This window comes from Triturus cristatus, chromosome 9 (genome assembly GCF_964204655.1).
Source record: "Triturus cristatus chromosome 9, aTriCri1.1, whole genome shotgun sequence".
Classification (NCBI taxonomy): Eukaryota; Metazoa; Chordata; class Amphibia; order Caudata; family Salamandridae; genus Triturus; species Triturus cristatus.
Window position 1 is genome coordinate 1,264,119,148 of NC_140592.1, and position 14,972 is coordinate 1,264,134,119.

Consider the following 14,972-nt stretch of genomic DNA (forward strand, 5'->3'; position numbering starts at 1 on the left):
TAAAAGTACTTCAACACGCTGAAGATGGTAACACAATCGAAAACAATACAAATGAAGAGTGAATTACGAACCAAAGGGATCTCGATTAATGGTTTCGAATCGGCGCGCAGCAAAACATGCCCGAACCTGATGGCAGAAAAAAACTATTTGACAATGGAGTCGATGCTCATGCACAGTACCGCCAAAAGGAGGAGTCACATTGCCTCGTGACTGGAAAAGACTTCTTCGAAGAAAAACAACTTGCAAACATCCAGACCAACAGATGGCAGGAGTATGCAAATCATGTGTATCTACAGCACACATGCCTCGAACATAAAGGAACCAATGTCAGTGTGTAGGGGTGGCACTTATGACCGACTCTGCTCTATCACTTTTTGGGCAGTCTGGTGTCAGAGTGGAACCGCATGAAGCCACCTAAGGCACTGCTACATAAAAACCCTGGATTCAGTCTGCTACCTGGGGAATAATGTTAGGTGAGGAATCTGTAGTTAGAAGTATCGAACAAAAACATAAGCTTTTCAGGATATAGGGCCTAGGAGTGCAGACATCAAATTGTCTGCAGATCAGTATGGACACGGAATGTTGTATAGTATACAAGACACAGATGAACAGATCTTACCTTCTGGAGAACAGATGGATGGCAAATCGGCGAGGATGACAAGTGCTGCCTCAACCAACCGGCTGCCATCCTCCAAGAGAGGCTGCGGGCTCGCTGCTTTTCCCTTAGGCCCACCAGCCAGCTTAGGATTCAGCTGCGGTAGCTGTCGGATGAGAATACAGAGGCACAGCTCCAAAGCAGCAAAGACAAGAGAATGGCCTGGCACGAGCCCTCCAGTATCTCGACCTTCCCCAAACTCCGGCAAAGTCTCCTTCTCCTCAGCACCATCATCCACTGTAGGAGAGAAAGAGGGAACGTTTTAGGAGGGTGAAAGAAGTGCGAGTAACAGTGCAGGAGAGAGAGGGATATCTGAAGAGGAGTAAGCGGTGGAGTGAGCGATGGGTGGTGAAGAGAAAGTTTGAGACAGACTAGGGAAACAAAGGGGTTTGATTAGAAGAACCTGATTAAAGAGGGAAAAGCTGAAGAGAAGGAAGAAAAGAGGAGAGCAGAAAAGCAAAGTATGAGCTGATAAGCATGAAGGAGGGCAGAAGTGTGGGAATGCTTTGTGCAACATTCAGCCCTGTAGGCTATGTAACCTGCTGCTGTTGTTTAGAAGCAAGATCTCCAGGACAAACAACTCTTATGACTGGTAGAATGTGTGTAACATGAGTAGCTCAGCAGCCGAAGGAAAGACCACGTCAGAGATGGGTAACCAGCATATCCCATTCTAACTGGGCATCCCCTTTCCATCACCGCTGTGAGACTGGGCCGCTTCTCCTCCCATGCAGCAGGCGATGTTCCATATTACTGTGACCAGCCAGGCAGCCTCTCCTCCTCCACTGGACATCGATGCATGTAGGTTAGCCTCATCTCTCCACTGAAAAGGTCCCAGTGGCCACAACCCAGCATCCCCGGATGAGCCTTTGCTCCTTGGCTAGGCAGTCCCTGTGACTACAGATCTGCCTCCTCATGCACTGTGCAGCCCCTATGTCCACAGGGCAGCCTGGCATGTCTTGCACCGACAAACGGGTGCGTTTCACAATGTGATTTAGGAACAGGATAAGTCATCCAGGTCACGCCAGTGCAATGAAGCACCTGCTCCTCTCAGTGCTGTGTTCTTCATGAGTAAGGCTCCCGGTTGTCTGTTTTTATGGAATTTTACAGATAAATACAGACTGAAAACAATGTGTCTTCTGTCTGCATTTATTTTTAATTGTGGATAAATACAGAGAATTGGGCTTCTTTTAAGGGACTCTGTGCTGTCTTTCATGAATTATAGGCCAACAGCCGAGCAGATGGACCACATGGGAAATTCAAAAAACAGGATGCAATTTCATTAAATAATGGCATGTCTCAACATACATTTGTGGTAAAGTGCTAATATTTACCAGTGGATGTCCTGTTATTTAATAGCTGGCAGCTTAAATAGCTAAAACAGACAGATATAAAAGTACGAGTGCGAGTATCAGTAAAATAAATATGGAAATGCGCAGTTTTACAACTTATTTTGTCCCAAAACACAAAATAAATATGGATAAATACAGATAAAGTGGGCAAAAAACAAATAGGGATAAATACAGACAGAAATACTAAAATAATAATAACCATAAAACTGGGAGGCCTATTCATGAGGAACTGAACATAGGCAAGATGTTCCCCTCTGTGAAACACTTCTACCAAATAGCAGCCGGATAGCAGTCTCTCCTCATTTACATGATACCATGTTTCTATATCCCACGTGTGCATCAGTTAGCGCACTTTTTGGCAGGCAAGTGTTTCCGAACATAGCAGATTGCACCCCTCCCCTCACAGTCTCTGAAGGGCCCAACCTTCGGCACTCCTGCGCCGCTCCTTCACATGCTCCTGCGTGGCTCCCAGCACCTGCTGGGCTACTTCCAGGGCGGCCAGCTGGATGTCTGGGTATTCGCGGGTCAGGAGAAGTCTGTGCAGCACACTCAGGAGTTCAATGGCCAGATTCTGAAAGGGAAGGGACATGCAAACTCAGACCAACCTTGGAACCACAGATCACAGTCCAGGCACTGACCTTACAACTCCAGACGGCATTCTCCACACATCAGCAACTCACACACACACATGAAAACATTAAAAGAGCAAGAAAAACTCAGAACAGACCATGTAACAGCAAATCACAGTCATTATCAAACCTTTCCAAGGCTCCCTAAAGTGTGAACATTAATGAAGGTAAATCTGTCACTCTACTGTATGTTATGTGAGATTTATCTACTCAGTTATGAGCTTAGTACCAAGGAGCACATTACTTGTAAAAGCCCAGATTATTAACAAGGACACAGTCCATTCAGCTCTTAGATCAAAGCCTAGATAGAATGTACTTAGACAGGTTTCAGACCTTGGATTCAGCAAAAATTATTAACGCTCCAATTCTGCTGCTGAACCTGGTCTGGTAAATTCGGAGTGCGATCCACTCCATTTACTAATTTGTCTACGACTCTCAATAGTTACCCTAGTATTCTTACACCAGCAGTTGTACCAACAACCAGCTATATTCTACCCAACATGGCTCCTCTGCAGGTAGTAAACTGGGCCCATTCCTTTTCATACTATTGTTTCTTGTACTAACCTTTCTGATGGATACTTTAAACCTCAGATTCCTCACCCCATAATATTCCCCAGGCACCAGGCTGGACCCGGGAATGTTTGTAACAGCGCGCCAGTGCGCCGCTAGGTGGCTTCATGCTGCTCCACACTGGCTCCATGCCTGAAAGTGATGGAGGGGAGCTGTATATAAGCTCCACATCTAGACGCTGATGTCAGTTCCTGTCTTTCTATTCCTTCCAACGTGGATCCAGAGCTCTTCTTCTGAAATGATCGGTTTTCCGATGAATTGCAAAGTTTTTCTCAGTATGCTAGAAAATTATGCTCGCTTAGAATACAACACAATTCAAGCCATGCCATGACAGCAGATGTTGGTGATGGACCTGCATGAGGTGTGGCTTAGGTACCTGGGTTTGGAACATGACAATGTTGTGTGATAAGTGCCCTCTCATGCACCCAAAGGCGGAGGTGTCAAACACAAGAAGTTGCAGCCTTCACATACAACCAGCTTCAAATCACCGGACAGGAATGTCGCAGTCACTAAGCCGTTTCTGTAAATGTTCAATTTCCCGCACAAAGTCCTCCAGTAGGTTGATGTTGAAGTCCAAGTCCAAATTCAAGCATAACAAAAAATGAAGCAGTACTTAACCCCCATCCTGCTTTCTCTGACTGCAAAGAGGAGGTATAAGGGCATCAAGATATAACGTTGCACCCCATCCAGCTCACCAGCAACTGAACTTATCTTCAGCCGGTGAAGATGCGCCCGAGTTCCCTGGTCTATCATCGACCCTGCAGTAGATCGAGGACTTCAAAGAAGCAATGCTGTAAATCTTTAGTGTGCTTCTGGTTTTCTCTGGGTCGCCTTCGGGTGCCACGGAACAGGAGGAGCCTCTAGGGTGCCGCTGCCAGCGGGTCCCTCCTCACCGCAGTCTGTCCCCTTAAGACTCATTTTCAGGCCTGCACCAATCCAGGTACAGAATCCAGTCTGGCTCAGGGATCCACCCCAGTTTCCAAGGTCCTGATGCCAGTACGGACACCACCGGTGCACGTGAATGATCTGGTGCACACACCCATGTCTGATCATCAATCTATGTCAGATCTGCCAAGCTACGAAATTACAAAACCAGAACCAATTGTCATGCCGCCTGACTCTTAGCCTGCGCCTCTACCGCGTAGCAGCTATCAACAGAGGCTCCATTATCCTTTTGATTGTGACATTGATCCTGTGATGAGCAGGGTGAATCCAGGATACAGACTCCGACGTTGGTTATGTTAAAGGGAGGTCTTGGTCCTCCCTCATTATTCTGATGACGCTTACACACTGATTTAAAGAATGGCAGTGAGCTCGATACCTCTCTTGAGAGGGCGTTTAACTCGCTACATGGGCCTCCTACAGAAGAGAGCGCCTCGCTAGCACTGGTGGTTCGAAGCTCCTCTTCACTGAGACTAACACAAATGTTTAGACAGAAATTCTGCAGCCTGGCCAGCAACATGTGATCTCTCACTTCTATTTAATGACGCCCTCACAGATCCTTACATAGCTACATGCTCACAACCATGTTCTTGAACGAAATGAAGAGGCAGGCGTCCAGACGTGACAGACAGGCACCTGGTGATCTATATTTTGGCACCAAGCTCCCTATCGTGTACAGTCCTATCGTACTTCAATAAGACTACGTTGAATCCCAGCTCATTTACAAGCAATCCTCTGCATAGAGTCCTAAACAACTGACATCAGTAAAAGCGGTCTGTCTATTCAGCCGGTACACACAAGCACTTTGGGACATGGCCAGTGATGTCTTTCCAGCCGTACTATAGGGTGTTGGGACCCCTTTGGTCCAGATGATACACAACGAGCAGGCCACGGATAAGTATGTTATTTGTCAGGTCTGGATAGTAAGGAATGTCTTGGTAGGACTGTCAGCACCGGTGTTGTCCTTCGTAAACCAGTCTGGATGAGGTCCACTGGGTTCTCTGACAACATACAGGCTTTGTGAGAAGGCGGCTCTACCGTTTTGGAACGGTTTATGAACAGCAAAGCAACAAAGCGACCCTTGAGCCTGCTGACCCCTGTCAAACAATTTCCACACTTATTCTGGAAATTTACGGGCTATTCCAGAGTGATGGCGCAGAAGCAGAGGCAGCCTTCCCAATCAGTGATGCAACAGAACGGCCAGTTCTTTCAGGGTAGCGGACTCGGATTCTGCAGGCAACGTGCAGCCCAGCATGGGCACCAATCTTACAACTCCTCCTCCCCGGCTACAACAGCCTAGAAATAGCTACAGTTTGCCCTCAGCTGAGCATGCTCAACAAGCAGGAGATGGGATCCAGCACATTCTCCCAGGATGGCGATTCATCATGTTTGCAAGAGAGGTCTTGCAAATTATTCAGAAAGGCTATGCCCCGTCTTTCTTCTCCTCTCCACCCAACATTCCTCCCACACTAGAACAAATTTTGGAAGGGCATCTGTCCATCCTGCTCCAGGATGTACTTCTGCTGCACTCTAAAGATGCCATTGAGAAGGTACTGGACACTTAGAAAGGCGGGACCTTCTATGTGACATAGCTATTTCCTTGACCCAAAAAAAAGACGAGAGCCTCGGGCTCATCTTTGAACTCTGACCGCCTTACTACAGACAGGACAATTTTAAAATGCTCACATTGACTCAGACCCTATCTGCTCTGGGCAAGGGCGTCTGGATGGTGTCGCTGGACTTCCAGGACGCACATTTTAATAGACACGTCCTGCAGTCTTAAGGGTGCTGCCTGGGATAAGATAGTTTTCAGTTGGCCATGCTCGCTTACAGGCTCACCAGCGCACCTTGATTGTGCACTGAAGTGATGGTCGCTGCTCTTCTTTGGAGGTTGGGAGTTGCTGCATTCCCATACCTCGATGACAGGCGGCTGACGGCAGGCTTGCTTGCCACTGTCCGTTATCGATCACCTCAAGACAACTGCAGACCTTTTGACATTGTGAGGTTTCTTCATAAATGAGCCCAATTCTTCCAAGACTACTTTTCAGAGAATTCCATTCATTGGGGTGATTCTGGACAGAGTAGAGTTCAGGGCTTTCCCTCTGCAGCAACAACTCGGGACATTCAGTTTTAGGCTCAATCCTGAATCCTGTTGAGTGGCTTGGAGCTTGTATGTGTCATGCATCCTCCTGGTCAAGCATGTAAGAGCCCTTAAGTGGAACCTGAAGGACCAGTGGGCCTAGCAATAGGACTATTGTTTCAATACTATCCAGGTCTGAGAGGAGGCAGCTCAAGATCTGCAGTGGGGCTGACCGACCACAGCTCGTATTGCACCACTCTCCCTTTCCTACTCGGATTATGGCTGGGACCCTGAACCCCAGAGCGGATAAACTGAGACGATGTCATCTGGCAGATGACAAGTGGATTCTACATCCTTGGTGCCTCAGAACGTCTTCCTGCCACCAGTGTCTGTTTTTAACATTCACAGGACTAACCGTCCTCACTCAAATGACCTGAGATTTAATAACATTTTGACATGCATCTTTCCTTCCAAGCTGTGTGTGATGCCATAGTGGGACTTGAACCTGGTCACGACATGACTCATGTGCACAGTTCGAGCCCATGCACAGCTGCTCCCTGCATCTCCTGACCCGGACAATGGAATGCTTCATTGTAATCACATCAGCTAGTCACATGAGCAGACTGCAGGCACGATCAGTGGAATCACCTTACACTACGTTTTTTCTGTACATATTGGTGCTGAAGACTAGGGCGATCTTTCTACCAAAAGTCAATCAATCAATATGTATAAAGTGCTGCTCTTCACCCGAGGGTATCTGGATGCTGAGGTTCCGCTAGTTTCAGTCCAAAAGCCAGGTTTTCAGTTCTCCTCTGAAGGCCGCCAGCGAGGGTGAAGTTTGAGGATGGAGGGGCAGGCCGTTCCAGTCTTGGTGGCGAGGTAGGAAAAGGAGCGATGCCTGCTGCAGATGTGACGAATGTGAGGGGGGAGGGGTGTTAAGAAGAAGGTCCAGAGGTGGATCGCAGGATTCTGGCGGATTGGTTGAGGATGGAGGGGCAGGCCGTTCCAGTCTTGGTGGCGAGGTAGGAAAAGGAGCGATGCCTGCTGCAGATGTGACGAATGTGAGGGGGGAGGGGTGTTAAGAAGAAGGTCCAGAGGTGGATCGCAGGATTCTGGCGGATTGGTGGAAGTACACGTGGTAGTTGATGTATGCTGGTCCCTGGTCGTAAAGAGCTCTGTAGGCGTGTGTCAGGAGCTTGAACTGGCATCTCTTCTGGACAGGGAGCCAGTGGAGATCCCCGAGGTGTGTGTGTGTGGGGGGGGGGGGGGTTGGCTGATGTGGGTGCATTTGGGGAGGTTGAGTAAGAGTCTGGCTGCTGAGTTCTGTATGGTTTAGAGTGTCGTGGAGTTGTGTGGTGACACCGGAGTAGAGTGCGTTTCCATAGTCGGAACGGCTGGTGATGAGTGCCTGGGTGATGGTTTTCCGGATGTTGACATGTACCCATCTGAAGGTTTCTTGTGGCATGCAGAGGGCGTGGAAGCAGGAGGAGGTGACTGCGTTGATTTGGCGGCTCACTGTGAGTTTACGGTTGAAGACGATGCCAAGGTGGCACGCTTGGTCTGTTGGTCGTGACTCACTTCCACATTGGGCAATCTATCACTCCGTTATCCTTCTTTGATGCCTTTGGAAAGTGGAGGACAGTCTCTATATTTTGGACCCCAAAATGGCTTTAAGCATTAAACAGATTGTACCAAGAATCATCAAGAACATTACGTTTTGTGGGGTTATCTAGAGTGAATAAAGGGAAGTCTCTATAGAAGAGGTCCCTGTTGAGGAGGATGGTCCTCCACATTAAGATCGGCAAAGCACCAGCCAAAAGGGAGCCCACGAAGTTAAGAGAGCCCATTCGACCAGAGCTAAGGCTGCTACAACGGCAACAGTGTGAACGGTGCCTGGCCTAGGTATATGCCAGGCTACAATGTGGGCACTGGATCCTATGCTCACAAAACACTACTGCCCTGACATTCGGGTCCGGCAGGAAGGATACTTTGCATGCTTGGCTCTGCTAGACATTTTGGTATGAGTTCACTGTACAGACCCTCCACCTTGCAGATGTACGTCTTTGGTACCCATTCTAAGGCTAAGAATCTGAGGTTAGAAGCATCTACTCGAAGAATAGGTTACTTACCTTTGGTAACGCTCTTTCTGGTGGATACTCTCTACATGCAGACACCTCACTGCCATCCTACCTCCTGTTCTGTGGAGTGGCATCTTTTTAACATCTAAAAAGGTCCTAAGTTACAAAACTGACATCGGTGCGCAGGGGTGGAGCTTATATGCATCTCAGCCCTATCGCTTCTGACGCAGCATAGAGCAAGAGTGGAGCCGCACAACTCCACCTAGAGGCGCAAGAGAGCACTGCTAGAAACATCTCCAGATGCAGTCTGGAGCCCGGGAAGATTTCAAGGCAGGGGATCTGCAGGTGAGGTATCCACTAGATGAAGTCAAATCTACAGATGCGCTGGTTATTCTGTTTTTTGCCTTTGCTCATGCGCAGTATCATTACACTCCAAACCGGTATGCACATTGCTTCAATGTCTTAAGCAGCTTCCTCTAGATCACTACAGTGCCTAAAATGCCTTCTGCCACCCTGGGCAAGAAATGCTTTAATGCTCAAGCTACCCCAAGGCAATATTCTCTCACGACTTCCTAGATGCTGTTTTGTGAGAGATTCTGAGGGAGTCCTCGCATCAGCAACACCACAAGGTGATCTGTCCAATTGCGGCTCATTTCAGCTGGATCTTGAGAAGGCAAACGCTCTTTGAAGCCCTCTCAGATTCAGCCTTTGAGCAGACGGAGCAAGTGTTGTCATAAGGCACTTTATTAGAACTGGAGGCCTCTGTTTAAAGCCAGCGCTCAGTGACATTTTGGAAGTAATTGTAGTTCGACATCTCAACAGCTTCGCAGATGAAAGGCTCGGGTCTGGACATCTCCACCTTGGAATGTTTCAGGTAATGCAAGTATGTTCTGTCACAGTTAAAGGGCTGCTACCTAGAGGCTTAAATTACAAGAAAAACCCTGGTGTTATCAGTAGCTTTTTAAAAAGATGATCTCGGCTTGATCGCCAGTGAAGCTAAAGCTAGTGTACAGATGGATGTCTACTCTTACACCATGGGGGCACTAACATACACCCATCGTGGTGGAATGTTTGTTTAGTTCCATGCCATCTGACAAACCACAAGCATTGCTAGGCGACAACATTAATAAGCCGACCAGCGACAAACTGGAAGGGCACAGCTCAGTAATGTCAAGACAGGAACAGGCCCATGAAACCCCGGGCCCATACAACAACCCTGAATCGAATCAAGAGTTGGCGCATCCTTATTGTTCAATATTTTATGGAACGCTTACATACTTATCGCACTGTGACATACGCTTGTATTTTGCCCATTCTTGCAGTGTGCTAAATACATACTGAAAAGTACATAGCACGTAGGTCTACAGAAACTATATGTCTTATTTACTGTACAAATGGAAAAATAATTTTCAATTTACTCACTTGGGAAAATGCTGTATTATGTGGGCAAAACATAGCATTCTCCAACTTTTGGAAAAGGTGTTCAAATCTCTCAGGTCCTGCAACTATCAAATGTCCTTGTCTACACAATCATGAATCCTCTTACCTGGTCACTGCCGATCCTCGCCCTTGGCCAGGGAATATCTAGAAGGACTTGGAGGGCACGCAGGCAGGCGGTGACATCCTCCCGGGGGGCATCTGAACGGGGAGAGCAGAGGAACTCCACACTGATGCCTGCAAACAGCAATGAACACTATGAATTCAGGGGAATGCAAACATCACAAAACACTACCAAGGTTACTGCAAGCACCAATGTAACACAAGGCACAATCACATGGCATTCCTGCTGGGGGGACCAATAATATACACGAGAAGGACAAATGGCGTGCTTGGTGCCAGTAGCAATGTCGCACAGCGCATGGGAGATAGCAGGTTTGCGGAGGACGAACATCAGAGCACAGACAGCAGGCTCCAATAAGATACAGATGACGACAGCATGCCTGCCGCAACCAGTTATGTCCAACTCATTTGACTGCTGTCATGCCTACTCCAGGTACCAATATCATACAGAGCAATGCTCTAAGTGCACCTGCGATGCATCTTGCCCCCAGAAGTTGGTCAACTTCTTTACGTTTTACCTACTTCTACAAAGATATAGCACTGACAGGACACTGGGTTGTTTACTGGAATTTACTGTGTCATGTTTTGTTTGAGTTTCTAACTTCAACCAACTGCTAGAGTGAGCCTTAACTGCGGGCTTTGCTAATCCAAGGAATCAAAAAAAGGAGTAACCTGGTTGCTCAATGGAGTAAACTATTCTTGCAAGGAGCACAAGAGGTAAACACCGCGGACACTTCCAGGTAACAACTAACTGCCCAAGACCCAAGGAAAAGGATTCACATTGATGGGTCAGAAGACTTGAAATGCTTCATAAACGCCAAATACTATACGATGGTGAAGATCATGGAGAGGAAGAGGGGTCTGCAGTGCACAGCCTCATATTATTAACGGAAGTGAAGTAAGATGTTAACTCTGAAGGGCTTACCGCTGCAGTCACTACAAGAGTTCTGTTCACAGCTAATACTCTGGCGTACAAATACAGCAGTGAGGGCCCTCTGGGTTGAGGACTAGTAGTAGTTAAATTATGTTAGGTGACAGGTTTAGCAGTAGTCCAGATCCCCTAGTCTTTCCCCTCAACCTGCTGCACCCCATTGGTGGGGTCTACCCTCACGAGAGCAGTTGCCCAAACTAGTTCCCAGTGTAATGATTTCCAACTTTTTGAAAGGAACACGATGGCTATTCGGGAAGCAATTGCAAGTCAGTGTCTCAAAGTAAGCGACGACTTGCAGAATACGACAGTCCAACAGCAGCATAAGAGTAGGAACATCAGGGCAAGGATGAACAGAGTGATGAAAGAGGAGGAGCGTGAGAATACTCCTACAATTAAAGAATTTTAAGTGGAGGAAGTTTGAATCACACCCTACAGGTATTGATAACTTCCTATCCTTACAAAATGATGCTCTCAAGACGATGTGTCCGCGTTTCCAAGGATGCACTGGTACTTTCGGTCAGGCATTTCAAGCGTGAGCTTTCCATGTCGCGGAAACGCCATCGTGAGATCTTTGAAAAACCTCCCCTTTCATGAACTAAGTAACAAAGTGGACGAGTTTCACGATTTCATTAAAACTGTCAGTCTTGCAAGGCCTTCATTGGGGAACTACCAAAAAACTGTTTTAACTACAAAACACAAGATCTAAATTGAAATTATGTTTAAAAAGATTATACAAAAGCGAAGACTTGAATAACATCTCAAAACAGAGCGAGAACATAAAAAGGTAAATTCCTACTAGTCAATTCGTAGTGCTGGGTGTAGTGCGATTTTATTTACGATTACACTTGGATTTGAAAATATGCTGCTTTTATTAAACCTACAGAATGGCTGGCTTGCCAATGACAGATCATGTCTAGAACCAGACTGGTACCACTGCAAAACATACTCCCAGGGACTACTGTGTCCAATACAAAAACATTGTGCATGTAGTATTCATTGGTTTCATGCGGCTGTCCCCACGTCAGTCTGTGCAATGTAAGGTAATGCAAAAGGATTTGTAGAACACGGGCTAATCACCCGTGAGGGTCTCTAGGCGCTGAGTAAGCGAGGAAGGTCTGAGGCATCAGCCGAAGAGCCAGGTCTTCAGTTTCTGGCAGAATGTTGTGAGCGAGGTGGCTGTTCTGATGTCCTGGGGAGGGCGTTTCAGGTCTCAGCTGCTAGATAGGTGAATGAGCAGCCTCCTGCCCTGCTTCTGCGAATACGGAGAATGTGTGCGAGTGACAGCGACGTGGATTGGAGGTTGTGGGTTGGCTGGCGGAAGTGCAAATGGCAGTTGAGGTAGGAGGGTTCATTCTAATGAAGCGCTTTGTAGCCCAGGGTGAGTATCTTGAAGTGGCAGCGTATCTGGATGGGGAGCCAATGGAGTTTAAAAGTTATTTCCTACACAGACGACACCCAGCTTGTATTCTCCTTCAAGGACCCCTCAGCCTGAAGCCTGAAGGACATCTCCAGCTGAGCTGGAGGAACAATAAATTAAAGCTTAACACTGAAAAAACGGAGGTCCTGTTTTTTGGCAAGGTACCCCCTCCCTGTCAGCCGAACTGTGGTGGCTGGTGGAAATGAGATACCCCCCCCCCCCCGGCCATGCATCCACGGCGAAAGACCTGGGCGTAAAATGGGAATCGGACCTGTAGGTCTCAACCCAAATATGTCACATTGCATCCTCCTGCTTCAGTATACTGAGTAGTCTTAGAAAATGTCTACACCTATTACTGGTGAGCTACCGCAGATCCGTTGTTCGAGCATCTGTGACATCGAGGTTGGAATATGCAAATAGTCTTTACCTGGGCTACCTGCATATCTGATCAAGAGATTGCAGCTGGTGCAAAATGCGGCTGTGAGATTGATCAGAAGAGTAACTTTTAGACCTCACATCTCTCCGCACATCAAACAGCTACCTGTAGCCAAACAAATTGAATTCAAGTCGTTGACGGTAGCTTTCAGGGCTCTGAGAGGCAACTGCCCCGGTTATATTGCCCTTAGGGACATTGTCGACATTGCTAAGTTAGCATGAGCTTTGCTACCATGATGCTGCTTTTGCGCATATTACTACATGACTATTTTTGCAATACTCCGTTTATGCCTTTCACATGAAAACTGTCTGCTTTTCACGTTCTCGGCTGAGTTCTTTGAGTTTAGTCTGCCCCTTGTTATTCTGTTCTGGTCAGTCCCTAGCACCGAGACATAACATGCTAAACACAGCGGCAATGCTGGAGACTTTTGCTTTGATATTAAGAGGATGCTTGTTCTTTTAACACACACTTGGAGAGCTCCATGGAGAAGAGCTACGCTGTTCCTATGATGTAAACCTTACATCCAGGCTTTAAGGTATGAGGTCTGCTGTCAAAGCCCAGAAATGATCTTTTATATAAATAAACTTCTTCCAGTCAAGGGGATGGTGGTTAGGCCTTTTTCCACTGTCTTTATATAATGACTTCCCCCTTTGTACTCTATGGCATTTTAACAATGCTAATTGTTCTGAGTTTATGCATTTCGCTGCTGGTGGTGGCTCGCATACTGTATTGTGGAGAAGTGTGGCTCAATGATTAGAGCGGCAGACCCTGATGCAGAGGGCTAGCCCGGGACCAGGGTTCAATTCCCCGCCTCGGCGGGTCTTGAGCTCAAAAATTCCACGGACCTGATAATTCTCGCCTCGGTGCCATTCCAATCATGGAGTCCCACTCTGCAACTCTGGGCAACAGCTTGCTTAATCTCCACAACGGCCCGCACAACGCTAAGGATGCCTGGCCTCCACCTTGGGGGTGGCCAGGAGTGGACGCCTCACAGGGAAAGCCAGGATGGGTTCCACAGCGGTATTCGTACAAGCGCCTTGAGACCCTTGCGGGTGAGTAGTGCGCTATACAAGTATCAATTTACAATTTTTAGAGCACGATGGTTAAAATAAACATTTTGAACTCTTACAGTGACTCTGTCAATTGTAGACAAATACAAGTGAGCGAGCAAAAGAGTATGTCTTGCTACCGCAATTCCCGAGATAGTCTGCAGTGTTGTGTTCTGGGTTATCTAACCATTTGTAGCTTTGTGATTTTTGGAGAACGAATGAGACACTATAGCTAGTCGGTTTTGGGTACTGAGGTGATAGGTTGGTACACCCCTATACACTGAGGTCCTGTTTTCCTGCGCATAGGTCTATGTAAGTTCACAATCCCTGCAACACCCCAGCTACATTAGGAGCTGGGGCAGTTGGGGATACATTAGGAAACTAATCCACCCCCATCATCACAAATCGCACGCTAAGATCGAACTCTCAGAGCTTGCTTTGCGTACCTCAATATGCGTAGGCACGCACTGGAGGTAGATCTTTCACGGTGGTTATGACCAGACTATGGAATTCTCTGCCGGTTAAACTTTGACTAATCCAATTGGAATTGGAGTTCAGGAATGCGCTAAAGACCTGGCTATTCAGCCAGAGCTAGACTCTCTACTTGTCATCTCTCCTGCTTGCCTGCAATAGCGCCGGGACACCTCTGGCCGAGGTAGCTGATGCGCTTTATAAATGTGCTATTATTATAATTAGATTCCAGAGGGGAAGCGTGATGTGGGTGCCGTGGGGTAGGTTGAAAACAGGTCTGGCGGTGGCATTTTGAATGGTTTGGAGTAGGTTTTTGAGGTGGGTGGGTATTCCGTAGTAGAGTGCATTGCCATAGTCTAACCTGCTTTTGATCAAAGTCTGGGTGATGATATTTCTGGTGTCCAGGGGGAGACATTTGAAGATCTTTCTAAGCATGCGGAGGATACTGAAGCAGGTCGATCCGACGGTGTTAATTTAGGGTCTCATGGAGAGTTAGGTGTCCAGGATGATGCCTAGGTTTCGAGCCGTGTCAGTAGGAGTCAGAGTGAGTCCCAATTCGGTGTGCCACCAGGTGGTGTTCCAGTGGGAGTTGTTGGTCAGAAAATCACGACTTTCGTTTTCTCAGCACTGAGTTTCAGGCAGTTGGTGCACATCCAGCTGGTGATTTCTGTCATGCAGTATTTGAAGTTGTTTTTGGTGTTGATGGGGTCTTCTGAGAGGGACAGGCTGAGTTGCAGGTCATCGACATACTTGACGATGCTGAATCAGTGGGAGCGGGTGGTCTTCGCAAGGGGCACAAAGTAAA

General features: G+C 47.4%; 1 protein-coding gene across 5 annotated transcripts in view; it reads right to left on the bottom strand.

The window, feature by feature from the left end:
* HEATR5A (HEAT repeat containing 5A) overlaps positions 1-14,972 on the bottom strand; it is a 399,007-nt gene that overhangs the window by 58,434 nt on the left and 325,601 nt on the right. For all 5 annotated transcript variants that reach the window (XM_085627402.1, XM_085627405.1, XM_085627403.1 and 2 more), the window contains 3 exons: positions 9,850-9,977; positions 2,428-2,575; positions 620-892 (listed from right to left, as the gene is read on the bottom strand). In XM_085627402.1, the coding sequence (XP_085483528.1) occupies positions 620-892; positions 2,428-2,575; positions 9,850-9,977 (549 nt within the window). The remainder of the gene's footprint in view (positions 1-619; positions 893-2,427; positions 2,576-9,849; positions 9,978-14,972) is intronic.